Genomic DNA, 24,424 nt, shown 5'->3' on the forward strand with positions numbered 1-24,424 from the left:
CCTCCAGGCTCGCCCACACACGGATGTTCAGCTTCACTGACCAAGATGCTGACGTAAAACCCGGAACTGGCCCCCGGGTGCCACACGATGGCTGCCCACTGCTCCTCAAAACATGGGTTTAATGCAGAAGACAAATTTGGCTGTCACATTGTACATGTGAAATTATTATTCATTAATTATTTTTCATTTGTGTGGTTTGTGTTTCCACTGCACCTCAAACAAAGTTCAGGGTAATGTATTCCAATCAGGTTGATGACGTATGGGGTAGTGGTCTGTTTTTAGATAGTTGCCATATCAATAAAGTGCAAGTAAGTAAAATACAAAAGCTAGTAAGATAGAAGATGATTTTAAAAAGCGAAAAAAATGACTTGCATAGTTTTGGCCAAGTGTGTGGACGAGTCTGTCCACAGTGTCCAGTACAGTCGACTTCTCAGAGAAGGATGAACCTTTACCTGTCAGCACAGACGTCTTCACTCTTTGCGTTCCTGCACAGTATGCAAAAAAGCAAAACAGCAGATGGCGAGTGGATTAAACCTCCTGTGTGTATCGCAGTTTGCATCAACCCGGGCATACATTGAGGACTGGAGAATGAAGTGCATAGGCGCTTGGTGTTGCGCCGGCAAAGTGGCTTTTGTTGTGCTTACTTTCCGTCAATATCCCACAGAGTCGCCTTTTTGTCTGCAGTTCTCGTCTTTTGACTCTTTGACAAGCCGAAAGTAGCTGAATTGCAAGCGAACAATGGCCCTTTGTTTGGCCCACTTGCTGTCACTGTGGATTTGATTGTCTCAGTAGGCAACACGGGCTCGGGCCATTAACGCCCAGTCATCCCCATGGATGGACATTCCTTTTGGCAAGGCTTCCAGATGGCAGCGCAGGTTCTTCGTGGGCCGCGGCCATCAGGAGAGATTAAGCCGACTACGCCACAATGAAGCGGGGAAAATCGTCTTAAGAGTGTTAGGGGAGAGGTTTCACCTAGTCTTGTAAGGGCTTGTTGTAGACGACTTAATAAGGGGGTGGGGTAAAGAACATTGAACATCAGTGCTCAACATTCTAAAGATCAATCTGTCGCACGCAGTGACATATCGGCTCAGGCCCAAGTTCTGTTCTCCTGTATTCTCAGGGCATTCAATCGATCACAACTGGACTGTCTTCCCGGGCCTCTCATCCAAGCAGCCTTCATCAGTTCATGCTCAAAGAATAGGTGGGACACATACCAGTCAGACTAGATAGGACAGCTATAATCTGAGAGCTTGGTGCAAGATCCAGTCTATTTTTCTTCTAAAGGAGGAAGTAGGTCAAGACAGGAAAGAACCATTTCTGCTCGGGCGAGAGGCGAAATGTCTTCTAAGACAACCTGAACAGTCCAGTTGCGATCGACTGAATGGCCTGAGAATAAAATGACCTGGATGAATGAGAATATTCACAGGTACATTTCTGTTTTCCTGTTTCCTATCGATTCATTGATTTGCTCGACCCTATTTTTAAATGCTTAATTAACGTGGGCCCAGATTAAAATGTCAGCAACCTGAAATCCTCAGATCACTTTATCGCCGTCTGTCAAGCCGGAAGTAATTTAATGAGTCTCGGGGAAATGACATTTTGCCAGTGTTGCGACCGCCGCCATCAAACGCCCGCGGCGCTCACTGAGGAACAGAAACAAGACTCTGCAAAGCTTGAACGCATTTGTTGGTTCGCTTAACATTCATGTGCGACATTAGCGCTGGGAGCTCACAGACTCCATGGCGTGGCTCGCAGCTTCCCGTTGTTGGAACGGCTCATGTAGCGATTAAACATCCAAGCAACGCCACGTGTGCTTCACTGCGAGATGCCGTCAGGCTGCTTTTAACTCACTGTCCCACACTCGGTGCTCGCTGCTGATGCGGCAATAGTCATGTTGCACGTTCATGTTGCTCAGTTCCTCTTAATAACATGTCACGACAGAATATTTAGCTCGAAGGCAGTGTCTCCTCCAGTGCAAAAAGACCCACTGAATTATGAATGTATTTGCTGAGGATGCTACTCGGAGTTGAAATAATGTGCAGCAAACTCATTAATGGATGCGTATTTAACGCCTACTCAGGAAATGATGTCCTTCACATCAGTACCGTGTCGTGCTGCTCACACAACAGCGGCCACATGCTGCTGTGGTAACAGTTAAATATATACGTTAAGCTGACGCTGATAAGGAAACTGGTAGGAAACACATACTATATACTGTATGTATGTATAGATACTGTATATTTCCTTCTAACAAATATTGATGCCTAAAAGCATTTTCATCCTCTCTTAGATGTGTGCTCTTGCCTCTCCTGAGTGCCAACCCTCCGCCGCAGGCGCTCTTCCTCCTGGTGGACTCCATTGACGAGGGCGGTCAGCTGGGCGAGGCGGAGCAAAGGTCGTCCCCGGGCTCTCCCAGGACCATCGCGGAGCTCCTCGCCAGCCATCATGAGTTCCTGCCGCCGTGGCTCCTGCTCATCTGCTCTGCACGGAGACAGAACAAGGCCATTACCAAGCTTTTCACGGGTAAATTCTCTGACGCGCCTGCGCAAACACACATTATTAGGCTCCGGTTTAGGACTCTGGGCTGTACCTCCCCCCAAAAAAGGAAGATACTTGTGCACTCCAGCTCCAGTTCGCTTGGCGTTCGTTCACATTGGTCTTTTTATTTTATTTATTATTATTATTATTACTATTTAAGAAAAATGGCATCATTTTTTTTAAGGTGTAATACAAGGTGTAATTACAACTTTATCTTGTTTTGTTTGTTTCTCAGACTATTAACACCTTTTAAAAAATATATATTTTTGAAAAAACAGGTTGGGGAAAAAGTGATAAAAAATTATGGGAATAAAGCCATAATCTTGCAAAAAGAAAATTATTATTTAAAGAGGAAAGTTGAAAAAGGTGGAAAAACCCCCCAGCAAAATGGGGAAAAAATGGGGGGAAAAAGAGGAAAGAGTGAAGCTGATAATAATAGGCCTTTTCACCTACATGACAAAGCTGAGCTGCAGTTTTTTCTTGAAATATATAAAATGTCTTAGCATATCTACATGTGTTGCTGTACAAAATAACAAAGTGGCAGAGTTGCATCCTTTCATTTTTTTCACCATGTGGCCTTCGCTGGAAAAGGTTTGGACAGCCCCGGTATAATGAAAGGACTTGATTGGACATCTTTGGAGACTTGATTTAAATATTCCAAACAAAATCCAGTCTGATGGTTGAATAAGTTGGTTGTTTGGACAGAAGAGTCATGAAGGTCATCAGTGCGGCACTCCTGTGACACTGCTGCCCTTATGTTGTCAGGCAGGAAGCCGCCCTTAATCAGCAACCACCTCTGCCTTTCCAAAACTTTCCAGGTTGTGTTTGTACAATGAATTAATTGCAAGAATAACCCCAAATGATGGCAGCTTTTGCTTTTTTTGGTTTACTGCACACAATAGGGCATTGTGAAAATGCTAGGAGAGCAAGGATGAGCAGTCAAACGGAACAATTGCCTTACAAAGGAAGTGGAGGGGACATCTTGTTGCACCTGCAGTGTCAACGACAGGCGATGCTAAGAAATTAAACAAGCAGGTCATTGTGTCGGTCATGACAGCACCTGTGTCCAATTAGAGTGCAGCTCTGCCAGACAGCAAATGACTGGTTGCAGTGGGAATGAGTCAGTCCCAAAGTGTTGCCGACGTACGACTCTCTAGCCGTTGTTTACACGCGTGTAGATCAGATCCGTGTTGACACTGGCAGCGAGGGGTGTAGGGGTCCGCTTGCAGGACAGCGGCAGTGGCGCTCTCTTTGACTTGGCGCCCGTCCACTAATTCGGCAAACCCGACTGCGACTCAAGCTGCTCGTGTAAAATCCACCCAGACGTGCCAACGTGCTGTTGGTCGTGCTAGATTCGATTGCTGCATTTTCCAACACTGACAGCACAGATGGTTTTGACGTTGTCGATTAAATTTTGGTTCTACCATTTACATATTGACTCGCGCTGCGGTACCTGCATGTGAAACATTCATCTAACTACCACCATGGACCGTGGCCCAGACTAGCGGGTGCCCACGTTGGCTATTCTATGTGTGTGTTGTGGTTTTCCAGGCTTTTTCATGTCAGAAAAACACGACAAACAGCTGTTATCTTCCCTTCCCGACTGCCTCTCGTCACTTTTCCTTTTTAGTGGCTTGAGAGCCTTCGTCAAGCGCCGCTTCAAATTCAAACGTTTGTAAACAATCTCCTCAAAGATCCTCCTTTTCCCCAGCCAAAACTCACTCATCAGATGTGATTCCACTGGTTTGAAAAAAGTGAAGGGCATAGATATGAACTTCCCCTGCCTGTGTTGCTATGCGTGGTAGCGCCTCATTTCATCCGATGGAGTTTGTGCGCTGGCATGTTTTTGCAGACTCAAAATAGCTTTGGCTTTCCTCCTTCGCCGATGCTTTTAGCGACCCTTTTTGTTTTGTCTGGATTCAGTCTTCCGCTTTGAGTTCACGACAACAAGAATGGCTGTTTTTTTTCTTTCTTCCTGTTCACAAACGCGTACACAAACAGAATAGCGTAACCCACTTACTACAGCCTTCATTCGCTTGGAGTACACTTTATTCATGCTGCGCCGAAGGACACCCAAGTACAACACGATGCCATATGATGCCAAGTGTCCCCTAAATATATAGTGACTCTTCATTATTTTAAGGCGGCCTACTTATTCCCGGGCCTGGCAATGGTTTAACAATACGGCTGTTTTTTTGAAAACACCATGAGTTAAAGGAAAAGTGCATTTTTTGGGGGCGTTTTCTCCACCATCCACAATCCCTATGTGAGACATGAACACACATCTGTCACTTTTCTGTGTTTTCTAAAGATATAAAAACACGTAAAAAGAGGCATGGAATTAATGCACGTCATGGGACACACCTATTCCGCCTAGAAAGACAGCTATTAAAACACCTCCAAAAAACTTCCAGCAAGGTTTGATGGTTTCATATCCATGCTGTGACCATGTAGTAACAGGTACATTCATGATAACATGTAATACTTACAGTGTTTTGCCGTATTTTGCTCATTTTAAGCATTACCAGAACTTCCTTCCTGGGTGCATTGATTTCACACAGCAACATACAAAGGAATGCTACACCTAGCGTTAACTTTTCCAAACACAGCCACCAATGCACGCAACGGGATACACCTATTTCAGCTATGAAGCCCTCTAAAAAACCCTCCAAAAAACAGCAATATAACATAACTGACCTGTGTATAAAGTAAGCTACAGTGGCATTGTTATAGCAGCTAACATGAAGAACTATTTTTCTGGTGTAGTGACGCAGCGCCTCATGTCACTACTGAGAGGTAGTGGGCCCACTCCAAAACAATGCGATAGGAATAGGACACCAATCTGTACTGACTAGGAAACAAGAAGACGCATATAAACAACTATGAATAGACAACCAAATTATCTGTAAAGTATTAGCCCACATTCCGTGTTTTGTTTATACACGGCTAGATGGATTGTGTTGTGATATCATGTGCTCCATGTATCACAATCAATATCACGGTGACTTACCCCATGGACAGTTGTCTGTCTGGTCCAGCTGGCCTGTGGCGTCTTTTCCAGTTGATTTGGGATAGGTGGAAAAAGGTTTCTACCACTGCAGCGTTCGTTAGCATGTTGTAATGCAATCTCTTGGAGCATTGTCCTCCTTGCCATATACACCAAGCCTTTCCATCCATGCTAACACTGCATGCCACTCAGTGCAGCAGAAACACTCGCTTTCCGTCGGCATGGCTTGGCAAGCTACACATTTACACCACCAAGCCATGCCGGCCCTGACTCTCTCGCCCCCACCCGTCTGCGCCGACGCTTCTTGCCCACTCAGCTTGAAAGCAGTAGATCATCCTTCGTATATCCATGCTCAAAAATATAAGCTTCTGGATCATTATTTGTCCAAAAGTAGTCGTCGGCGGCACCTCTCACAAAGTCTGTAGTAGTTGCAAACAGGCACGTGCTTTCTATGCAGCTGTTGCTGGCAAAGTAGCCTTAGTTCCTATCTACGGGTTCTGTGAAACCAATGTGCCCAGGAAAGAAGTTCCGGTAATTTTTAAAATGATCAAAATACAGCAAAATACTGTAGGTAATACATGTTATCATGAATGTTCCTGTTGCTACATCCTCACAGCATGGATATAAAACCATAAAACCTTGTTGGAGATTTTTTAGAGCACTTTATAGTTGAAATAGGTGTGTCCCATTACGCATCGTTATTGTTATTGCATCGTTAGCTCCCTTTTTTTCTCGCTTTAGAACGCACAGAAGGGAAAGATGTGTGTTCATGTTTCACATAAGGATGGGCAAAAGTAAAGAAAAAAAAAAGTGCACGCTTCCTTTAAGGATCCTTTGTTGTCTTTGTGACTCCGTCAGGAAAAGGAAACTCTAATGCTGAAAACTAATGCTGATAGTATGTGTCCGAGATGAGTGTTATTGCCTTGCTCAACTGTTATTCTTTGTGTCCGTCTCACGTCGGAATGTGCTTTGGGAACATTTCCACACCTGTGAGACCTGAGCAGGAAGCTAAAGGAGGCTTTCTGACTCCCGCTGGCGGAATGCTTCACTCACATCCGCTAGGCTTGCAAACAAAGGCGGTTCTGTTTGTGTTGCTCACGGCGAGAATTTGGATGTCTCTCCGTCGCTGATATTTTATGATCACTTCTTTCTGATAAAGACCGCCGACCGGTGCCAGTGTTTCCGTGTGGTTGGAGCACATCCATGCAGAAAATGCTGCTTTTCCAGCGCCTTCCCCCCACCGAGTGCGGTGCTACTGTACAGCGATGATAGGGGTAGCCGAGTGGAAACACTTAGGCGGCAATTTTGGTTGGGAGCTGGGTAGAGTGCACGGCAATTTTACAACGCCTTGGGGGCAGAAGGCAGAGAGCAAAAGAGAGGGCGGGACAGAGGCGGGACACGGGGTTGCAAATAGAATAAACCGCCTCTCAACGTAAGACGGGTTTTGAAATACAGAACCTCCAAACCGAGTGGATGTCAGATTTAAGAAGTCGTGGTGAGCGAAGTCCAATTTACTTGAGCTCCTCCCAAATGTGGAGGCAAGACTTTGAACATCTTTGGTTGAAGTGAATGTCATTCCTCAGTTTTTTCGTTCCCAATCTACCCCATCAGTTCTCTACTCTCTGAAATAAAAATACAAAGTGCCCACAGGTATCAATTTTGTAAAAAAATAAAAAAATAAAGTTGACTCTGATTCGCAGCAGTTATTTGATTAACGACCTTAAAAGAGAAGGAGATGAAACCCTTGATGGAAAGTCTTTTCATGTCTTTAGACCTGGGAAGGAGTAGATAGCAGATAGAGATGGTTTGCAAAAAAGGGCAGCGAGAGTGAGCAAGAAATAGCTTTTTATAGAGCTTCTACTCTTGAAACGTCTTTGGAGCAACTCATAACCTCATAATCCTTCAGTTTGTTGGAATCTTAAGACCGTTTCCCCACAAAATCGGACGATATGCGAGTGCGTTCATTAAACCAGGCACCGCTAAACTTCGGTTTCCGACAAAATTTTGCCTGGGTTCAATACGGCACGTAACAAACTGTTGAGAACTGTTCAGTGTGAACAGTTCTAATCATCGTAGAGTGAGCGTTTGAGGCCATGAAAGACATAAGCCTTCTCCTTTGAGCGAGGGAATTCCATCTCGGCACTGATACAGCGAGTTCAATGAGGTTAATTTCCCCCAATCATGACATACATCATTTCCTTTGTGACGCCAATTTTAGCCTCACACAAACTTGAACCCAGCCGCACATTCATACTCACATTTAAAGCCCCCCCTCCCGCCTGCAGTAATGAATCACAGCTGTAATTAAGTCTGTTATATTCCCAGCTCAGTCTGAGGAATGTTATTTGACTCGTCTTCGTGTGAGGCATGTCGACTGGAAGGAAAGGCAGGGTTAGTCATTCACATCTTAAGATGACACATTTTGGGGTTGGTTGACCCAGTACTAATCATGTCACATTTACTGCTTTTTTTTTTTATACATTCCTGATGAAACTTTTATGACTAGTTGAAAAATTGCAACAATTTATATTTTGCACTGTTGAAGGTTCTAAGCAGAGCTTCAAAATGCAAAAAGAAATGCAAGTGAGACATGCAAGTGAGACAAAAACAAAATTGAGTAAGCAATATATTGCCAAGAACCACAGAAGTGGGGAAAAAAAAACTCAGAAACTCTCCTAAAATAGAAATAAATTGTTCAAAAAAGGACTCAGTGATGAGTAACTGCGCCATTCTTGTTAATCACCTCAAAAATTGGTTTGGGCATGCTTGATGCCCGTGTTTCCAGGAGGCTAGTGGAAATGTGGCACCAAGTGTTCATTTTCCAAACTTCCCTTGCCATCCATCCCCAAATGTTATCAATTGGATTTAGGTTATTCCTCTGGAAGAAGTCCTTTGTCAGGCGAGCATTGTTAAGTGCAGCGTTGTCCTGTTATCACACAGAGGAGGGCCTTCAGTCATAGGAATGTCCCCCTGCAACATCTCCACATAGCCATCTTCCGTTTGACGCCCCTGCACAACCTGAAGCTCCATTGTGTCCATCAGTGCAAACTGTAAATTCTTGCAGTTTTCCAACTGGTCTTGATCAGGAGCATATACAGTGAAACCTCGGTTTTCACCATTAATTTGTTGCAAAAGGTCTGATGAAAACCAAAACATGAAATCTGAGGCAGTGTAAATCTAATTAATCTGTTACAGACACCCAAAAATATTTTTTTTTAATAATTTTTTATCGAGAATTGTAGTTTTACATGAAGAAAAACAATGCAAAAATTATTAATAGAAATGAGTAACCAATAGCGCACGTAACAAACTAGTCAGTTTGTTACGTGCACTATTGGATGAAAACAGACATTTTAGTGAAATTTTTTGCAGAAAAATCGAGGTTTGACTGCGTAGAGCAGCCAAATTCCTAACAACTGTACGATAAAAGCCACGAAAGGGTGGGGTTGTCCTCTGCTCAGCCCACCCTGGGAAAGATGTGAATCACAGCCCTCACCTCGCTGTGCCCGCCGTGAATGGGGCGCTCTTTGCCCAAGCTGCCAAAAGGCACAACTGATTTACCGCCGACCATCACAAAGGAAACGAGACAGCACCGTTGCAAGCGCAGGGCCCCGCGCCGTCTCTCAAAGCCGCCCTTTGTCCTCACGCCCGCGGCTAAATCTTAACACGGCGCAGCCGCAAAAGGTCAACATAATTTTTAACATCTCCACATATATGTTCTTCGGCCTGCGTGTGTGTGTGTTTGCAATTTTTTTTGTCAGCGGCCTCATTTGGAGGTCACCACAAGAGCTTCTGGCCCGCTGACAACACAAATAGTCGTAAAGCAACAAGGTTGTTTTACTTCTGTGGAATGCTTCCCTCCACCCAGAAGAGAGACAAAGATGCTTCTAAATGCGCAATAAATTACTCGTTGTGACAACGTTTAGATGACGGGGATGCAGGAATGCGGAAAGACATACTGTGTAACCGTGACAATTAAATAAATAGAGCATTTTTATCAGGGATTACACAGACTTGATGGATAAGATTAGAATCTGAATCATTTCATAGCATGGATTTATGGGAGCCTATGAATAGCCTCATGGAAGTGTCGCTTTAAGGCGACAAGCCCATTGCAGTCTGGGGATGGTAGTTTACCCTTTCATCAGCCTTCAGCATGTTTGCATGTGATATTACTTTATGATACTTCCCTGACTTTGGGGATTATTATAAATCTGTCTGCATTTTTCTGGTTCTGTTGTACAAAGTATTGGTGGCCGGAACGACTTTGTGGATTATTTGGGTCGTGTTGGTTACTGACAGACATAGTGGTACCTTAGTTCGCCAAAAAGATCAGACAAAAAAACGCATTGCACAAAAAGGAAATAATGTCATTCCAATGAATCCATTCCAGACAGCCAAAAATATTAACAAAAAATACATTTTGTGATGGAGGATAATAATAGTTGTACATGCAGAAAACAATGTGAAATTAAAGCTGCGAGCAGCATTGAACGGCCCTCGCACCACCACACAATCGTAGGGCATGCGCATTCCATTTCATGTTGCCGCTAGGTGGCGCTGAGATGAATTGAGGAAGTGACCTATGTATAGCTTCAAGTTGTCGTCCTCACCAATTATGATGAAGATCTGACCTTGTAGAATTGAGTTATTAACATTTACAGTGTAGAGGCGGATTGTCTGATTGATCATCAAAGTTTGTTGCCATGCCCTGCCCACATCTTATGGAACAGCCTAAATCCTTCCTAAATCCTGCAATATAACATTGCCCGTCTGTCTAGTATTGATTTTAGTGATTTTCATTTGGGCTGATTTGGTCAAAGTGCCTACTAGTTTGTTGAAATACAACCCCCGGCTTTCACCCCAAATTGCCGCTGGAAACCAAAATGGCAGACTTCCTGTTTGTTTTGGAACGTGGGCTCTAGAAAATTTTTTGTGCATCCTGTCATGATTGACGTCACCACCAAATTTTATGTCGTTCTGTGAAAGTGGTGGCAGGGTGTTTGGAACCCCTGAAATATAGATTTTTTCACCAAACCCGATGCGCTTGCAAATTTTTGGTGAGTTTGCTGAGCCCTCTAACATGCAAAATTGTGGAATACATACAATAAAAAATAGTAAACACATCAGTTTCAACCACGTCGGTGCTTGGGCCATAATAATTTAACATTTTTGAGAAGACGGCGAGTGATGAGGGGATCCAAGCAAAAAAATTCTCAACATCTTCGATCCTTTCAGATCTCTGAGGGATACTTCGCAGTCGCTGTAGTCGCCAAGAAAAAAATTCTTGGAGACTAAGTGTGCAATGCGTAGGGTGCTTTGTTTGGGCACTTGGTTCTGTGGAACAATACAGTACAGTCAGGGGCGCTGTCAGGGAACTGCTTGGAGCCCTAGCACAGTTGGGGGCCACCCGAGGGCTGACAAACTTTCAACTTCTACAGCAGTGGCGCTATGCCAAGGAGGCCCCTGTGAATTTTTGCCTAGGACCCCCAACAGACTCTAGAATGGCCTCCAAGTACAAGTAAGTTGCCTCTGAGACAAAAAAAACAATCATACTAAAACCAAGGGTTGACAATTCTGTGCGAGGTGGCAGGTTTCATTAATAACTGTCAAGACGAATGTTGGCATGGATTTGAACTAAACAACCAGGTTGAGCGCTTGGGCTTGTGCTCGTGCATGAGCAGGGCCAAGCTTTTATTCAGCAGTGCTTGGCCAATTCTCATCCTCTGCAGACACGCACATTCCCTCCAAATACTTCACTTTTAGTGGCGAATGACTTCCTGAAGGATGTCATCTCCCTGCCAAGTTGATAGCTGCTCGTCGACATGCAGATTTGCATCAGGATTCATGTACGCCATGTCGCCTGCCAGGCTACACGTCAAGTCCTCCTTGAGATGAGCCGAAGGCCGTAATCCTGAGTGAATACAGTAATTTACCAGCGTGCAGTCTGACAGCTATCTTAAATTACTGCTCTACCTCCCCAACACCACGGCAGTGACACAGCAGAACAACTTTTCAGCGCCCCGCGCCCGCACCTCTCTCTCCTAAAGTGATGCCCTTTGGTATGTGGCATACTTCTGCCAAGTATTTATAGCCCGTCTTTTTCTCTTCAAGGCTCAGATGCACTTAAACAGACTTTTGCTTTAATTGAAGGGTGATTATAATGAGCTCTTAATTTGACTTTAGTAGGGATAAATGTAGTGGAATCATTGGCACATTCTGTTTCTTCTTGCTCTAAAGTCAAGATTGCTTCATTATCTACAGTATGACCTGCTTGCCAATCACATTGGATTTGGTTGTAAACTGCCTGGATATTTTCCCCCGCGAAGCATCAAAACGCATCCAGACATCCCCGGCGTTGGTTTGTGTCAATCAGAACAGAAAAGCAAATAAAATGTGACATGCGCATTTGTTGTGCTGGCGATTGGATACATGTGGCGGAGCCCTTCAATGAGGTCGCCGGGGGGTCAGCAAGTGTATTGATGAAACAAAGCACGGTCAAATGAGAGGAAATTTGATCCAGTGTTGGGTGAATAGCACTACTAGAGCATGTTGAAATAAGCGGAACTGTTTCGTGTTGCCGTTAAGAGCTACATAGACATTTTAAATGAGGTTCATACTAGTTAGTTTGCAGTTAGTGCCGTATATTCACGGTTTACTTGGTTTGGATGCATGATTAGTCAAGCTGGTAAAACTTTTTTGGAAAAGTATGCCCCCTTTTTACGTGCACACAAAAATGTAAATTAAGAACCAGATTTTTATTTCTTTGGGTTTCTGGCACTGGCATCTGGGAGAAACTGAGTAGAACTGCTGCTCCTCTGCATTGAGAGGAGCCAGATTAGGTGGTTCGGGCATCTTGTCAGGATGCCTCCCGGCCACCTCCCTTGGGAGGTGTTCAGGGCACGGCCTCAGGGAAGACCCAGGACATGTAGGAGAGACTATGTCTCTCACCTGTACTTGGAACGCCTCAGGATCCCCCTGGAGTAGCTGGACGAAGTAGCTGAGGAGAGGGCAGTCTGGGCTTCCCTGCTTAGGATGCTGCCCCCACGACCCGACCTCGGATAAGCGGAAGAAGATTGATGAGGTTTCTCAAAAACTTAAAAGTATAGTCAACATAATCCCTGTTCGGAGAGACCCGCAAAACGTCCATTCTGTGACCCCTCGGAGAGTTTGTGTTTTTTCAGTCAAATTATACAGTTGACAATTTTTGGTTAAAAATAGGCTAGCGTTAATGGCCTTAGTTTGAATTAACAGTTTACATGATGTAACAGGTCGCCCTCTAAACACATTTTTGATCATTAGATTGATATACTTTATTAATCTCATGAGGGGAATGTAATTATTAAGGCTGGCTAGCTCTCAGATGACAAATTTGATTTGGTAGGAAGGCTTCTTCACCTTCACAAGTTGAGTACTTTGTCAACTTGCTCAGCTGTGCTGTTGAAAGAATCCCTGAAAGATATGGCGATAACTCGCATGTACATAGGATTTACCAGGTGCCCTGCCTTATACTATAGCTCGGTGTCCTATTGCAACTTAATGAGCTCCTGTCACTCAAGTCACGGGTCCTGTCATAGATGTTCTCATTGCAAATGTTGCCCCGCCTACACTTCCCTTCCCTCAGATCAGCACAACAGGTTTGACTGGAAACGGCTTTGCGACTGAGGAAGAGGCATGTTTGAACAAGAGTCTGTTCCTGTGTGCCGCCTCTAGTACAACATAATTAATTGTTTAAGTGAAATAATTGCCATTGCTCATCTAAAATCAGGCTGGAGATGTGCACGCAAAACGATTTTCTCCAAGAGTCTCTGCAGAAATGGTCACAAAGAGATAAGCAATATAAATATCACTCTTGGATTAAATAACTGCACTTGTATGCAGTCCTTCAAGACTCTGGTCCTCATACTTTCAGGGGTTTGGTTTTCTCTGGAGTGGCAGGCGCTGCAGCTGTCGAGCAGACGTTGTCACACACGGCTTTACCGGAGCGTCTGAGGGCAGCGAGGCTTGGGTTTCTGTTTTCTTTGCTGATCCGCTGAGCTAAGGACACTGTCCTGCAAAGAACGCAGCCGATTTGAGACGCTGCACACTGGACGATGAGCTCACAGCAACCACACACACACTCAGGCTGCCTCGTTTGTCATCTGAAAAATTAATCTGGAAGGCCAACAGTCGGTCTTTTGTACGTGGAGCAGCGTCTCTTGTGGCTGGTGTCCAGGGCTGTAACAAGCAGCAGCTGGCTCAGAGGCCTTTTCTCCTCTGGAGCTGCATCTCTCACACTGATGAATGTGACATTTGTTGCTCGATTCGCAGCCGCTATTGTTCGCCGAGCTCACATACACAACGGCCACACAGCTACTACAGTCGAGGCTTTGTGACTGAGCAAGAAGAAGTTTTTGGAAGCCTTCTATAGCAACTGTACTTGTTGGATTTCTGTGTAGTCAAACACCACATTTAAAAAAATACCGGTTGAATTGTAATTGTTTTTGTGCATAAATGTATGGACTAGGGCAGAAAACAGACTCTTGCTTTCGTCTGTCCTCACAGAAAGTGTTTTAAAAAATATATTCTGGTAATGGCTTTTTTTCACGATGGGTGCAAACGTCTCCTTCCCTCCTTCTTGCTTCTCCGAGTGACTCGCTTCGTAAATGGTGTGTCAGAGACCGTGGAATGTTTTGTCTGCAGCAGGAAGCAAATTTCATTTTAGATCATGGCACTATCACGATTCCAGCATTGGCCCAGATCAGACAAATATTGTCGTAACGGCGAATAAAAACAATCAAGGCAAATATGACACGATCCACATTGCTCGCTTCCCCCTTTGATGGCCTCTTCCCCTCTGCTAAGCTGGTTTCCCGTCCCAGTTGGCACAAGGCCAGAATGTCCGTACAAGGCTCCGGTCCAGAGAGCTATACTAGGAGGAAAAGTCAGTCCTGTGTGGATGGATCCACAGCACAAAACATCACCAAGTCCCACTTTAAAACACCACAAAAGAACCTTAAAAAGTGAGGAGAGAATGAGTAAGTGCTTCTTAGAAGCTGATTGTTAACGGTGAATGATGAGAAGAACAGTGATACTCAAGTGTTTGTGATAAAAACGGAGAAATAACGCCAAGTAAACTGCTGTCAAAATGACTAATCAGTCTTCATGCCGGAGTTGATTGTTTGAAGGGCCGCGTACAGTCTGCGATTGTTTTCGGTAGTCACGCATCGTCCCATATTTCCTGCATTCGTGATTTGAATTTTTCTTTTTTTTTTTTCCACGCCTGGAGTTGGAGATGGAACAGAAGAAAGTCATGTGGCCAAAGAGAAGAGGGAGGGAAGGACGAAAGAGGAAAGGCACACAGTGAAGTGCAACAATGGCAAATCGAAAGTGGGTTGGGGTCATGGAGTTTTTGTTGTCATGAACTTGCAGCCTGTTTACTGTGGGGAAGTCATAGATTTATCACTGAAAACCTTTAATTTATGTATTCAAGGTTGCTCACGGACAGGAAGTCAATTTAGCTATTTGACTGGACTTAAACTACGATAAAATTCTATCATTCGATTTTTTTGGAATCAATGTTTAAGACAAGAAAGGCCTCAAGGACAAACTGAAAGATGAATGGTGAGTCACAGTTAGAGGGGGTGTGCTCCTTCCAGAGGCAGGTGATAGCGAGAATACATCCCCTCCTACAGTTGTCATCAGGGGCTCTTGTCCTGAAGTTCACCACAAACTTGGGAACTGCTGTGTGTTTGCTATGCAGCCTCCAGGTGTGGTTGTTCTGCCCTCGTGGGAGGAAAATTCCACAGTCCGTTCCTATCCAAACAGTAGCCTCAGCTTTGGCAGCAGTTTGATACACACTGCATGCTGAGTATATTACACCGTTAAAGCAATCACACATACAGATAATGATATATGAAAGTATAGCAAGTGATAATTATTTGGTGCCTCCTGTTTGTCTATGGGACAATAATTAACATAAGGACCAGGCATTAGATTAATGAATAGGTGAGATTAAAACCTGACAAGATTTCTTGTTAAAAAAAAAACTGTCTCACGGTAATATACAAATTAATTGTCAAGTACATGCGTGTCTGTTTTCCTCGTCTCTCGCCTCCAAACAGACAGTCAGATGACTCATTCTGTGCATTTGTTCAGCACCTAGAAACTTCATAAAACAACAGTGAACAGAGCGAGACCTCATGTCAGTTATACAGTCACTTTGTCTCTGTGGGGGAGGCGAGGCCACGAGCATACACCCGACAAAAGAGTGGAGCCTCGTGAAGAGCAATGCAAGGTAGTAGAAATTAGGAGAGAAAAAGATGCTTGCAAAGCGAAATGCCACAGCTCCCTCCGTGTACGAATACTAATAAAATTGGTAGCAAAATAAAAGGCAACAAAAAAAACTTGCCCACCTCAAACATATCCCCACTGACCCAGGTTTCCCATCTGGGGAAAAAAAAACCTACACATCGAGATGTGGAGCCTTCGTTCTGACCGTGAACACTCACTGAGACGTTTGGTCGGCAAAGTAAGTACTAACGGAACAGCGCAGAATGGTGTGCATTCACAGAGAGTAATTGCAAAAGAAATGCCGCTTTTAATACAGTTAAAAAAATCAGCATTTCATGTAATGCTGCAAACGTTTGACAGACAGTAAAAATTGCCAGTGAGAAAATACACAAATGCCAATTCTGCAACTTTACAGCGTAAAAGATGACATATCAAAGCAAATACTGTATTATTATGGTATGTTATTACTTATCATTATTGTATATTATCATAACAGTGGTTTATTTGGTCTGAAAAATGTTGACAATATTGTTTAGTGTTAATTTGTACGACAATAAACATTTAAAAATGCACCTGCATTGTTTTGTGATGCGGTTCAATTGTTAGTCATATTTTTTTCGTTGTACTTTTCTGAAAATGAATGTTGTCTCGTTCTCTTGGACCCAATCTCATGCATCGTTTTGTCTCCTGAGTTTCCTATTAATGAATTTCAATTTTTTTTGGAAGAACTGCATTTTCCATAATACTGTAGGTTATGTTAGTCAGCCAGAAATGTGTTGGACACGCAACCCCTGTAACATTTCTTTCTCTCCCAGTGGCCCCTAAAACCGTGGGAACTGTAAACTGAGGCAGCAAATGCTTAGAAATGCTCTTAGACAGACACGGTTGACTGCATCCATCATACATAGATTTGTTTAGCATGCGAGAATTCCATTTCATGCTCGTTTGGAAAAGCCATCTTGGAGCTCTTTTGTCCCCAGAAAGAAAACATTCCAAAAGATGTTCGACTAAAGCCGAGTATCTCCATATCTCTAACAGCAGACGCCGTTTGACGGTCTCTGTCATAAGCATGCTGTGCACAATTAGCAAAGCAATGGGATGTTTCACAGGCCTGATTGGACGTTTACCCTCGCTCACAGATCCTTCAACATCAGATCTAAACTACAGCTTTGCTTTTGATGATGTGGTGCACTGAACCTTTGCACTGAATGGGGCATTTGTGTTGCAAAAATAAGAAGGCATTTAGTCAAACAACATGACTTATTTTCTTCCACAGGGGAATACTTCTTTCTTTTCCTCTGTGGGTTTGTATTCCATAAAATTATATATCTGTTGGCAGGGTTTTTGTTTTGGAGAGACTTGTTGATCACTCGCTCACTTAAGTTGATGTTTCAGCTGTAACTTTTGCACACTCTATTATTAAAACAGCCTCTCAGGAAGAGTGCATGGTTAGTTATTTGCCCCAGATTTGTTTTCCGTATTGCTTGTTGCCTGAGTTGAAAGCAAACTGCTCCTGATGGTCTCTCCTGCCAGCAGCCACAGGGCTGACATGCTCATTTCCTCTGAAAGGATGTATTTTAGTCAGTTATCCTGTGCCTTAGGAAATTAGAGATTAGCTGAACCTAATTATCCAAAAGTACAAAATCAATGGCTAAATACATGGTATGGTTTTAAAGTCAGCTTTAAGATATTAAATCAGAGAACTGCAATAGTTTAATGACTACACGTCATACCTTTAGATTTATCACTCATCTTGCTGTATTTTTCCTCTCCTAGGATTCCGAAAGATCAGCCTGGATGATCTGCGCAAGGCCTACATCGTCAAGGATGTGCAACAGTACATCCTCCACCGCCTGGACCAGGAGGAGGCCCTGAGACAACACCTCACAAAAGAGACAGCAGAGATGCTCAACCAGCTCCACATCAAGAGCAGTGGATGCTTCCTCTACCTGGAGCGAGTACTGGACGGTGTGGTGGAGAACTTTATCATGTTGCGTGAGATCCGTGACATCCCCGGCACGCTCAATGGCCTCTACCTTTGGCTCTGCCAGAGACTTTTTGTCAGGAAACAGTTTGCCAAAGTCCAGCCCATTCTTAACGTTATCCTGGCAACTTGCAGGCCACTCACAGTCAAGGAACTGTACCACGCAGTTTGGACCAAAAACATGACGTTGACAATGGAAGAGTTTCAGAAAAAGATGGACATTCTCTCCAAGTTGTTGGTGGACGGTTTCGGGAGTACTAAAATCCTCTTTCATTACAGTTTTGCTGAGTGGCTTCTGGATGTGAAGCATTGCACACAAAAGTACCTGTGCAACGCCGCAGAGGGACACAGAATGTTGGCTATGAGTTACACCTGCCGAGCAAAGCAGCTCAAACCACACGAAGTGCAGGAGTTTGCGCTTCACCTCGTCAATTCCAGTCTGCAGATGGAGCCTTCTAATCTGGCTCTTTGGATGGTCTGGAATGGGACTCCCGCTAAAGACTCTTTGACCACTTCAATACCAAGAGAGCAGGAGGTTTTGCAACTTCTGGTCAAAGCTGGAGCTCACGTCAACAACGAAGATGACCACGCCTCGTGTATCGTACAACAGGCTTTGGAGAGAGAGGACTCAATACGAACATTGCTAGATAACGGGGCCTCCGTGAATCAGTGTGACTCCAGTGGTAGAACGCTGCTCTCTAACGCAGCCTATAGCGGAAACCTAGATGTGGTCAACTTACTCATCTCTAGAGGAGCAAACATGGAGCTGGAGGACAACCACGGACAAACCGCACTTACCCTCGCTGCTAGACAGGGCCACACCAAGGTGGTCAACTGTCTCATTGGCTGTGAGGCCAACATAAACCACACAGATCACGATGGGTGGACGGCGCTCCGCTCAGCGGCTTGGGGAGGACATTCAGAGGTTGTTTCTGCCCTGCTTTACGCTGGTGCCAAAGTGGACTGTGCCGATGCCGATGGCAGGACAGCCTTGAGAGCTGCGGCCTGGGGGGGTCACGAGGACATCGTGTTGAACCTTCTTCAGCACGGGGCTGAGGTCAACAAGGCCGACAACGAAGGAAGAACTGCTCTCATTGCCGCTGCATACATGGGACACAGAGAAATAGTGGAGCATCTCTTGGATCACGGCGCTGAGGTCAATCATGAAGATGTGGATGGTAGAACCGCCCTCTCGGTGGCAGCTCTCTGCATTCCTGCGAGTAAAGGCCACGCTTCTGTCGTGAGTCTTCTCATTGACAGGGGAGCCGAGGTAGACCACTGTGACAAAGACTGCATGACCCCTCTCCTCGTGGCTGGCTATGAAGGACACGTCGACGTAGTTGATCTACTTTTGGAAGGTGGAGCCGATGTGGATCACACGGACAACAATGGACGCACCCCCCTCCTTGCAGCGGCGTCAATGGGCCATGCATCCGTTGTCAACACGTTGCTGTTCTGGGGAGCTGCTGTCGACAGCATTGACAGTGAGGGAAGGACAGTACTGAGCATTGCCTCTGCTCAGGGTAACGTGGAGGTGGTCAGAACTCTGCTGGACAGAGGTCTGGATGAGAACCACCGAGACGACGCAGGCTGGACTCCGCTGCACATGGCGTCATTTGAAGGCCACCGGCAAGTGTGTGAAGCCCTCATTGAACAAGGGGCTCGTTGCATGGAGGTAGATAACGATGGCAGAATACAGTTGATACTGGCTGCACAAGAGGGACATTACGACTGTGTGCAAATTCTCCTGGACAACAAGTCATGTATCGACCAGCGAGGATATGACGGGAGGAATGCTCTCAGGGTGTCTGCACTGGAAGGCCACAGGGACATTGTTGAACTGCTGCTGAGCCACGGTGCAGACATAGACTACACAGACGCAGACGGACGCCCGACGCTCTACATATTGGCACTTGAAAATCAGCTGGCAATGACAGAGTATTTTCTGGAAAATGGCGCAAACGTGGAAGCCTGTGACACCGAGGGAAGAACGGCCCTCCACGTGTCCTGCTGGCAGGGGCATGTGGAAATGGTGAGGCTGCTGATCAACTACCACGCTGACGTGAATGCCAGCGACAATGAGAAGCGCTCTGCCCTCCAATCTGCTGCCTGGCAAGGCCACACCAAAGTTGTCCAGTTTTTGATTGACAACGGCACACGCGTCGATCACACATGCAACCAGGGCGCAACGGCCTTGGGCATCGCTGCCCAGGAGGGTCACATTGACGTTGTGCAAATACTCCTTGAAAACGGTGCTGACCCTAACCATGCCGACCAGTTTGGACGCACGGCAATGAGAGTGGCGGCAAAAGGTGGCCATTCCACGATTATAAAACTCTTGGAAAAGTATGGAGCATCAACTCTTAATGGGGGCAATCCATCTCCAGTGCACACAATGGATGACAAAATGTCTGTGACTGTTAAAATGCAGTCCCTCACCATCAAATCAAGTAGTTCTGGCAGCACAGGTGCAGGAGATCTGCAGTCAGCTGGACGCAGTATAGCCAACGGACCTGTTCATGCATTTAGTTCCCCATCGGAATCCCCCGATTCCACCGTAGACCGACAGAAATCCTCGCTGTCAAATAATTCGCTCAAGAGCTCAAAGAACTCTTCCCTGAGAACCACGTCGTCCACAGCCACGGCTCAGACCGTGCCCATCGACAGCTTTCATGCTTTGACGTTCACAGAACAAATCCAGCAGCACTCACTGCCTCGCAGCCGCAGCAGACAGTCCATCGTCTCCCCTTCCTCCACTACGAAATCAATCGGCCAGCAGCCGCCCTCGCCGTCCAACGACTTCGACTGGTCGCTGATGAAACCCGGTCTCAAGTCGACAAAGGGAACTAAGATCGGAAACGGAACATCAAACAGCAAGCTGGCAGATAAGAAAAAGACAAAGAACAGCGGGTCAAATCAGGGTCAGGTTCTTGAGTACGAGATGACCCAGTTTGACAAGAGGGTGGCCCTCAATAAATCAGTAGCCAACATCGCAGTAAAGGATCCTCATTGCAAAGTCTTGATTGGAGGATCCATACAGCAGCAGGAGCGGGGGCAAGGCCAAGACCAGCTCTTCATCCAGCAGCAGAGCTGTGCTGAGAAGAGGAGGAACGGCATCATGACCAACCCCAACTATCATCTACAGGGTAATCAGGTGTTCCTGGGCAGGGTGTCAGTCCCTCGCAGCGTGCAGAACAGGGGCCACCATGATGTTCTCGAGAACTACCCGGTCGGCGAAACGGAGCTGAGTCTTAAACAAGCCCTGAAACTGCAGATTGAAGGATCAGACCCTGGGTTCAACTACAAAAAGGAGACTCCGTTATAGCTGGCGCTCCATTCAGTTGGCCGGCCGGCCGGCCGGACGATCGGCACATCGGAAGGCTTTCTTTTCACGAGGAGGGACTGGATTGCACTCAAAACAACCATCTTGGATCTAATCAGACTCGCATGAAGAATGTCTCCATCTGGACGAAAAGGCTGCTTCCTCCCTGAGAAACATGCAATCAGTCAAACGCTTCCTGTGCTGTCTCCGATATCTTGAATGCTGATCGTTACAAAAGGGGGGTATGTGCCAAAGCAACTGTTTTCATGTGTTCTCATCTGCGGGGAGGAAAAAAACCTGTTGGTTTGTGACCTGATACTCAATGTGCCTACATCTGTTACAGCCTTGTATTCCTGCAAACGTATCATTCTAATTTAATATAATGCTATTTAATTCAAGTGTATGCACTTTTGGAAGCGTCAAAGGACAAGACATGCTTTTGTTTTATTTACTCTGTATCCCATCCTTAGTTCGTCAAGAGTGTGTTTGAATGGTCCTGTCTGCTTTATTCACACCGACAGCAATGTACCGCTTGAGTACATTGTCACCAATCAGAGGACATATGTAAGTAACGCCAATGTATGATAGGCTGCCTTTCTCCACTCCCCAAATATTCCGAAGCAGCGCGCTATTCTTTTTGCTTCCGTGTGATATGTTCATAGTCTCGCCAAGTTAATCCACCAGTTTGATATGAGAGCATATTTATTTTTGGGGGAAAAAAGCCACTTTTTTGTTGCGTTACGCTCTACATTGGTGCTGTGTTCACAAGTCTTTGGACTGTTTTAAGTGTTTGACCACAAAAGAGAACAAAAAAAACTACATTTTGTCCCCATGGGATTTTTTTTTCTTGTGTGTGTGTTTATATATATATTTTTTGATGCGTGCTTAAAAATATTTAAATATATCCACTGTGTTTTTTTGGTGCTAAATGCCGGTGTAAGATCATGGCTTCTTGTCTGCGTGCAGGCTTTGTTTGTGGTCAAATTTCACTCATTCCGCTGGATTTGCGGGCCGAGCGACACAGACTGCTTAGACAGGTTTCACCCCCCCCCAAAAAAGTCAAATCCATGGGTGTAGATATGAGAAGTTAGTCTTAAAGCCAAAGTTGGAACAACACCCCCGCCCCTTTGCCTCCACCCCCTCGTCCTCGCCTGTGTGCTAAGCTGAATGTCAGTCAAACAGGACCAGAAGTCAAGACATCTGTTTCTCGTCACATTTGCAGGCTGTGTCATATTTTTGCGTCACGCTAACACAGTGAGCTATTTTCCAGGGACTAGAATTGAAAGTGGGGGCAGTGACCTCTGTTGTGTAGAAAGTAGAGTAGAGCAAGCTCAAAGGAACACCATGAAGGCTCAATAGAAGGATTCCATTCACACACAAGCAGTCTTTAGGGTGGTTGGACTGTAAATAGCTCACCATGTACATTCTGACTTTCATTTCAAACAATTCTTGTCTCATGTGAAAGGGGATTTTTCTGATGTATATTACAAAAAATGCTTAATAAACATATTTGCTTTACTGCTGGAAAACAAACCGGTGTCTCGTGTATGTCTGCTATACCTTGGATAATATGTCAAACAAGGCTGTCCAAATGTCGAGTCTGTCGAGGGCCACATAGTGAAAAATGAAAGGATCCAAACAAATATGTCTGCTATTTGACATGATACACGACTCAGCTCACGCTGGCTTCCCTGATACTTTGATACTACACACACACACACACACACACACACATTCTTTGGCTTCTCTTATTCATTTGTTATGCGCTGTGAACATGTACTGCAGTGCTGGCGAAATGTTACTGGGCCGAGTCAGAACACAGCGGAGGTGGAACAACAGCCAAGTGTGCCAAGTGCTACAGCGCTACCGCCTAGCTGCTCACTCTGGTTCACTTAGTTCATGATGGAAATAAGCCAAAGAAAAAGCAAAACACTTAAACGTCCCATGTTGGCCTTGATGCTGGAATGTAGACAGTTCAACAGTGCTCTTACTAAGCCTGACTGTGTTTGTAGCTTTCATGCTAACAAACTGTTTGTCATCAACACTTTTGATGACTTTTGACAACTCTGCACTTGTCGAACGTAAAAGATGTCATATATCGCATACAACAACACGCATACATTAAGGAGTGGGACAGGAGGACACAAAAGTCAGCAACGTTAGCATTGCTGACGTTACACTCACATTCTAACAAAAACATCATGCTCAGTTAGCCTATTTGCTAACTATCTAATCAAACTTACAACTCCCACGTCTGTAGCTGACTGAAGGATAGTTGGCCCGAGCTTTTAAAGATGTGTAGTGAAGCCTTTTATACTAATAACGTCAAGGAAGGAGGGCTGAAAGAGAGGACAACCTGCTTTTCGAGCGTGTCTCTGCTAACAGTAAATATAACAAAGAGGACTGCTAACTGATTCCTGGTGCCTTCACGGACATGAACCTCTCAATGTAAACGCAAACCGTATCTTTACGAGGCGATAAGAGTAAAAGAAGATGCCTGTTCAGTGAGTTTTAGTGGTGGAGGAATGGTACTTGTGGCGTTGGAAGGGCCAAGTGTTAGCTTTCAAACGCTGCTAAGTTTGCGGCATTAGTGTTTTCTTTTAGGAAATTATTCCTAACATTGACTGCTTGCTTGATGTCCACATTTAAGTGCTTGTGCTTTCAATCGTCTTCTGTTTTCCTAGAAGTGGTTTGCCTGAGCTTTCAGCTGACGTTCTTGCCTTTACACCGATGTGTAGCATGCGTGTCGATGCACGCGAGCAACACAGACGCTGCCCCCTGTGCTGGGGGCCACAGGGTTGAAAAAGGTCGATTCAGTCTCAAGACTCCTTTATTTGTCCTCGCGAGTCCACTGGATGGTCTGCAGGGGACACAAAGGATGAATTATCCTCCATTCTTTCCATTCTAGTGATTCTTTGTGTCTGTCTCATGCACATCATCTGTCTGCAGCTTTGCGTGTGTGTGTGCATGTGTGTGTGTGTGTGTGTGTGTGTGTGTGTGTGCGTGCAACACGTTAGGTCAGCTACCAAGGAGATATTGATTGGCTGAGGAATGATGAAAGCAGCAGCTCATGCTTTGCTGTGAGAAATGTTAATTTTGTCATCATTCAGCTTTTATGCTTTCATTTACAGGAAGTCCTCCATCTACGTACGAGTTACCAAACACGTAAAACTATTAGTCGTATTAGTAGTAGTATTCTGCTGTTTTACTGTAATTTCCTGACTTTGTGGATTATTTCCAGCCTTATTAGAAGCCATTCTGACAGGTTGACTGTGCAAGGTGGTGGCTGTCATTCATGCAT

General features: G+C 45.0%; 1 protein-coding gene across 1 annotated transcript in view; it reads left to right on the forward strand.

Moving 5' to 3' along the window:
* ankrd50 (ankyrin repeat domain 50) overlaps positions 1-22,849 on the forward strand; it is a 42,222-nt gene extending 19,373 nt beyond the window's left edge. Inside the window, exons 3-4 of the mRNA XM_054791714.1 lie at positions 2,291-2,523; positions 17,594-22,849. Coding sequence (XP_054647689.1) covers positions 2,291-2,523; positions 17,594-21,126 — 3,766 coding nt within the window. The 3' untranslated portion in view covers positions 21,127-22,849. The remainder of the gene's footprint in view (positions 1-2,290; positions 2,524-17,593) is intronic.
* Positions 22,850-24,424: the final 1,575 nt, after the last annotated feature.

This window comes from Dunckerocampus dactyliophorus, chromosome 11 (assembly GCF_027744805.1).
Source record: "Dunckerocampus dactyliophorus isolate RoL2022-P2 chromosome 11, RoL_Ddac_1.1, whole genome shotgun sequence".
Taxonomy (NCBI): Eukaryota; Metazoa; Chordata; class Actinopteri; order Syngnathiformes; family Syngnathidae; genus Dunckerocampus; species Dunckerocampus dactyliophorus.